The following is a 6,698-nucleotide window of genomic DNA, read 5'->3' as shown; positions in this document are numbered from 1 at the left end:
ATTGTGTAATATATATATATATGTTACAGTTTGGTAAATATATATTTTGGTTTAAATGATTCAATTCAAATTTTGGTGTTGGTTTATGTTTAATATTTATAGTTTGATAAATATATATTTTGGTTTAAACAATTTAACTCAAATTCTGGTATTGGTTTATGTCTAATATTTGAGTAAATTAATTGAAACAATATGTCGTTAAAGTACATCTTTTTTGTATAGATTAATTTATTTAAATATTAAGATGGTTGTGTGTTTATAATATTGATGCATATATTGACTAACCAAAGGTAAGTGAATATTTCGCTAAATTTCAAACATACCTGTGGCAATAAAAGTGTGACAATTATAAGGTATTTTGTGTGAGCAATACGTTAGTCCAAAGATTGACCTATTGTTTGGCACAGTTTTATTGTCAATATTTGATTGCTACACCAAGAGTACCGCTTACAGTTAATATTACTGTCCAAAGACTTGATATTAATGTGTGTTTGATATCTTGAAATGTGATTAACCAATTTTTGAATTTATTGTTTAGTTATGCATATTAATATGAGCTTGTTTTATTTGTTCTATATTTAGCTAGTTCATCTTCTGCTACCTCAATATCTGATAAAATTAATTTTATTCTTATGCTTAGTGGGACCAATTTTAAGGATTGGAAAAGGAACTTACTTATAGTTCTGAGATGTATGGATTTAGACCATGCACTAAGGAATGAACAACTCGCACCTCTCACTAAGGAAAGTTCTCATGATGATAAAAGGGAATTTGAGAGGTGGGATCGTTCAAATCGCATGAGTCTAATGATTATGAAACACAACATTCCAGAAGCCTTTTGGGGCACAGAATCCGAAGGGATTACTATGGCTAAGAATTTCCTTGAACAAATTGAGGAACATTTTGCTAAAACTGATAAGGTTGAAATGATAACACTTCTTGGTTCTTTAATGAACATGAAGTATAAGGGTCAAGGAAATGTAAGGGAGTACATTATAGAAATGTATCATATTGTCTCAAGATTAAAGACACTTAAGATTGAGCTTTCGGATGATGTACTTGTACTCATGGTTTTGTTAACGCTTCCTCCACAGTTTAACCAATTTAAAATTAGTTACAACTGTCAAAAGAAGAAATGGAGTCTCGACGAGCATATTTACCATTGTGTGTAAGAGGAAGAGAGGTTGAAAAGGGACAAAACTGAAAGTGCTAACTTGGCCACTACCACTAAGGATAAGGGCAAGAAAAGGAAATTTGAGAATGAAGCTACTAAAGGTCCAATTCAAAAGAAACAACAACATGATTCTAAGGGTTGTTTCTTTTGTAACCAACCTGGACATGTGAAGAAAGATTGTGCCAAATATCACGCATGGCGTGTAAAGAAAACTATTAATCTTGCTTTGGTCTATTCTGAGGTTAATTTAGTTTCAGTACCTAGAAACACTTGGTGGATAGATTCTGTTGCTACTACTCACATAAGTGTTTCTATGCAGGATTTTTATGGTGGAAGATACATCTTTGTGGGCGATGGACAATCGATGGAAGTGGAAGCAATTGGGCATTTCAGATTGTTATTGGGAACTGGTTTTTATTTGGATTTGAAAGACAATTTTGTTGTGCCGTCTTTTAGACATAATTTAGTTTCTATTTCTTTGTTGGACAAATTTGGATATTGTTGTTTATTTGGAAACAATCAGTTTACTTTGTTTTTAAATTCAAATGTTATTGAAATTGGTTATTTAAATTCTTATGACAATCATTATTTGCTAGAAACAATTGCATCCTATAATGAAACTTTGCGTGTGAAATCACGAGTAATTAAGTATCAAGTCTCATATAATCTAAGAAAATAATTTTTATAAGAAATATCACTAACCAATCGTATGATGTCACTTATAAAATATTTTGGGCTCCACTAATACCCAATAAGAATGCTCTTATATACTAGGGCAAAAGGGAATAGATGAACGGTGGAGATAGAAGGAATGTTAAAGAGAGGGACAAGGCAAAAAGAGAGCCAAACAAATAGACATGGCATTCCTCTCTCTCTCTCTCTCTGCATGCATTTATTGTTATGTAAGACTCTGCATGTGGAATTCTTACGTTCTCCACAGTCATTTTATAGATTATTTCAACCCTTCAATTTTTCACTATTAATTATATAACTTATCTATACCTACACGCGCTTTATTTTTATATATATATATATCCATCTTATTTTTCTAATATAAAATCCATTAATGTATATAGCATTAAAAATCAAATAAAGCTATATAAACGTACTATGAATATTGTTGAAAAAGTACTTAAAATTAAGAAAAACAGTTTTATTAAAAAAAAACAAAAAACAAAAAAGTTGGTTTGATTGTAAACAGTTTTAAGAAGAACAGTTTTATAGAAAGATCATGAGAAAGTAGTCTCTTTGGTAAAGGTGCATGCAATATGTATGGAATTCATGTTTGGAATCACTGCAAATCTTCAGCTCAATCACAATAATGAAAGTATATATATTAATATTGTACATTTTTTATCACTAGTCACACACACATATATTTCTCTTTTACTTGTCTCTTTCTTACCAGTATATAATGCCATTTGTAATCACACTGTATAATTAATACCCCACGCCACATTAATTAATATATATATATCTGACACAAAATATTCAAATTGTGAAAAACATAATGGCTATATTTGAACTTTATTATTTTTTTTTTATATTTCAACGAGTAAAATAGACAATAATTGCATGTATCGGTTTTACTAGTGGAATCTTACAATTAGTTAGTTAAGTTTTTATAATGTTTGCTTGATATTGTTATGTTTTAATGTCTATTAGTTAGTTATGTTTTACTAGCCAAAAACTTATAAAATATATATTTTTTTCTCATTAAAAGAATTTCTTTTTTCTTAAAAAAAAAAAACATATTTCTGTTAACTTTGTCAAAAGAATAAAATAATAAATAAAATTTCCCATTAAAACATGTGAGCTTAAAAATGAATGCATCAATGACCAGCATAGCATATGACAGCTCACATAATAGTATTCGTTAACAATTTTCACATATTAATCTCCTTTATAATCCTCTCTTTTCGAATTAACTCGTGTTTTTTTTTTATTTAAAATTAATAATTTTCCTGTCTAAGTTTCTTATTTCAACTCTTTTATAGCGACTGGACTTTGCATAGTCTTAATGAGCTCTTTAATAATTAATAAATACAATAATACTGTTCTTTATATATATATATATATATAAATTTATTCAATCTTAAAGCAATTTGTTAATTAAAAAAAAAAAAAGTATTTTGACATTTGTTTTTATAAGACAATGCATGCATTTAAAAGCACTACAGTAATATATATAGGTAGAGAGCGTGTCCAACACGTGCCATAGATGCGAGTCGTTTAGATAGAAGAGTAGTGTACGTTCATTCTGGTCTGTGTTTCTCTCTGAAGAATTCCGACTTAGTTGTGTCTTATTCGTTCTGCTGAGAATTCAATTCTCATCATAAATAAATAAATAAATAAATAAATAAATATTAATAATAATAATAATAATAGGAATTATATGGTGATGATGACATTATAATTCAAGCTACCACACTCCACACAGGCGACCATTTTTTTTTTTTGACTAAAAAGATAAAAGTACTGTTGTTCAGATATTTGAATATACAATTTAATTTAAATACAAAATTAATATTATATTTATAAATATTAATTTTTGTTACAAATAACTAATTAAAATGTATATTTTTTTTAGAGACTAGTGATCTTCTCATCTTTCTTCTCTTTCATTTACCACTTATTCACTGAGTATTACTATATATTTGTCACTTTAACATCACACCAATAGGTGAAAATGGGTCGGTTATTAGCGGTTTTTATAATTTTATAACTAATTGATCGGTTACATTTTTTATTTTACGAAAATCTTATTTTACGAAATTCATAACTGACCGTTTAGAAATTATAATTGTATAAACCCGACGTACAATTTTTAGCATTTTTTGGCAGTTTTTAGCAGTTTTAAATGATTTTTAGCAGTTTCTTGGTTTAACCTTTTTTAATTTTAAAAATCAAAATCGACCGCGCCATGTTAAAAAAAACCGAAACCGAAACCGAATGCCAAATTCTGTGAGCATGTAGAACCAAAAATTCAATTACGGTCAGGTCGGTTTAATGGTGGATTTTAGTTTATTAGTTTGTATGAACACCCCTTATAACACCAACATGATATACCTTACAATTAGTTACCAGTTACCAGTTACCCTAATATATATTATGTGTTGTGCTGATAGAAAATAAATAAATAAAATTGGCATTATAATGAATAATAATTGAAGGACTGAAACCCCTAGAATTGAATGCCTCTCAGAGGGAGACATATGCATCAGCATGACAAAACTGTTGCTAGCTATACTACTATTCTCTCTCTCTCTCTCTCTCTCTTTTAATAAGTTAATTTTAACCTCTCTTTTTTTTCCCTTCTCTTTGTCTCTCCCACTCATCATGATTATTCTTGATTAATAATCTCACCTTTTATCATATATATATATATATGAAGCAAGTAGTACTACTTGTATAGTAATTAATAATAACTTCCTCTCTCACTCTCACTTCTTATATATATATATATATAGCTTTATATACCTTTGTCTTTCCCCAAATCAAATAATTGAAAAGAGAAATATTATGAGTCCAGCACCAAATTCTTCATCATCATCAACATCAAGATGGTGTCCAACACCAGAACAACTTATGATACTTGAAGAAATGTACAGAGCTGGGACAAGAACACCTAATGCCTCTCAAATCCAACAAATCACAGCTCATCTCTCCTTTTATGGAAAAATAGAAGGCAAAAATGTCTTCTATTGGTTTCAAAATCACAAGGCTAGAGATAGACAAAAGCTTAGGAGAAAGCTTTATAAACAACTTCAACAACAACAACACCAACTAGCTGCTGCTGCTGCTGCTGTTTATCATAATCATAATAATACTCACCACCACCAACTCATCACTACTACTCCTCCTAATCATCACTTTTCATCTGTACCAACAACTTCATCTTCTGCTTCTAGTGCTTTTCTTCATCAACCACTTTCCTTTATCTCCCCCCAGGTACGTAATATTACTTGTACTTTTAAAAGAGTTACCATATTATGATGTGTTTGATTTGTTATATGTTTAATATATGGAGAATATTCTCTTTTGATGAAGTCACTAATTTATTTGCTAATAATTAATAGTATATATATATACGTACAACTTTTGTGAAGCAATAGAGCTATATATTTCTTGTAAAAGACACTTGTTTTTAGTTACTATCTAAGAAGGCTCCCATTAGTTTCTCCTCTAAGATTTAACTTTTTCTATTTTACATTAAACTTTCTCTATTTGTTTTTCTCAAAACCATTTAAATAATATAATATATATTAACCAAATATGATAACAAAATAGTATTTAAATAAGCATGAATAGTCTTTCTCCACATGTGGAGAAGCACTATATAATTCTCTATACCTTTCTTCAAATTAATATAACATAGTTTTTGCACTCCTCTTCTTTATTTTAAGGATTTATTCTTTTTTAGAGTAGCTATTGTGAGTACTCTAAATGCATGTATATATGTGTACATAAGACAAAAAAAAATCTTTCAAATATAAATATAATATATATGCATTTGTATGTATAATAAATTTGAGTTGAAGTAATGATAATCTTTAATATAATCAATTAAATGCAGGGAGGGATTGATGATGATCATCTGAACCACTACTCATCATCATCATGGAATAATAAAGTAGTGGAAATTCCTACTAATAATCATCAGAGGAATAATAATATTATTCATGATGACATAAATAATAATAATAATAATGATGAGAGTGGTAATTCGATGATGATGATGAGAATGTACGATCGTGATTGGATGAGGATAATGGATGATGATGATGATGATGATGATGATGTTGATTGTTGCAACAGAAAGCCTCTCAAGACACTTGAACTCTTCCCCATCACCTCTACTCCTAATAATAATAATAATCTCAAAGAAATTAAGCGTACGGACTACTCACCACTACTTTCTCACCCAAAAATAAAAGAAAATCATTCAGTACTCAAAATATGAATGCCTTTTTCTTTCTTTGATTCTCTGATCTCTAGCTAGCTAGACCTATATATAGCTAGCTAGGATGAATTATATAAGGTTTTAAATGTGTCTGTGAGCTGTTTATTTTCTTGGGTTTCTGCTCTTATTATTGTTTGTCTTTAGGTTGAGAAAGATCTCAATTGTCTAACGAGTAATAGGTTACTGTTCTTACTGTCCTACTCTCTATATATATCCACTATTTATATCTATATATCTATATTACTATATATGAAAATAGACAATGCCTTGTTTGATGAAGAAGATGCTATATGTTGATCACTATTTAAATAATAAGTTATTTTGGATTTGTATTTTGTAAAAGTAATTATCAATTAAATTTTTTGTTTTGTTAAATGACAAAATAAACTTTATAATTTCTAAAATGGTAAAAATAGAATCCTGAGCTCAATTTCTAACATTTATTTTTAATATAACCAACTTTAAGATAATTTCTAACACGAACAGATACAAAAAAATGTAATCAGTTTTATCATATAACATTATTAAGTTTTATTTTAATAAAAAAAATCAGTTTAGGGT

The 6,698-nt window shown here is 28.6% G+C and overlaps 1 protein-coding gene across 1 annotated transcript; it reads left to right on the top strand.

The window, feature by feature from the left end:
• The first annotated feature begins 4,552 nt into the window (after positions 1-4,552).
• Positions 4,553-6,335, top strand: LOC115720942 (WUSCHEL-related homeobox 3). Its single transcript, XM_030650154.2, has 2 exons — positions 4,553-5,125; positions 5,751-6,335. Exons 1-2 carry the CDS (start codon positions 4,697-4,699, stop codon positions 6,135-6,137), a joined length of 816 nt encoding a protein of 271 aa, XP_030506014.2. The 5' UTR covers positions 4,553-4,696; the 3' UTR covers positions 6,138-6,335.
• Positions 6,336-6,698: the final 363 nt, after the last annotated feature.

This window comes from Cannabis sativa, chromosome 2 (assembly GCF_029168945.1).
Source record: "Cannabis sativa cultivar Pink pepper isolate KNU-18-1 chromosome 2, ASM2916894v1, whole genome shotgun sequence".
NCBI classification, from domain to species: Eukaryota; Viridiplantae; Streptophyta; class Magnoliopsida; order Rosales; family Cannabaceae; genus Cannabis; species Cannabis sativa.
This window is presented reverse-complemented; position numbering and strand designations above follow the sequence as displayed.

Coding starts and splice junctions, on each gene's coding strand:
- LOC115720942 (XM_030650154.2), top strand. CDS start 4,697: ATGAGTCCAGCACCAAATTCTTCATCATCATCAACATCAAGATGGTGT. Junction 5,126..5,750: donor TTTCCTTTATCTCCCCCCAG/GTACGTAATATT, acceptor AATTAAATGCAG/GGAGGGATTGATGATGATCA.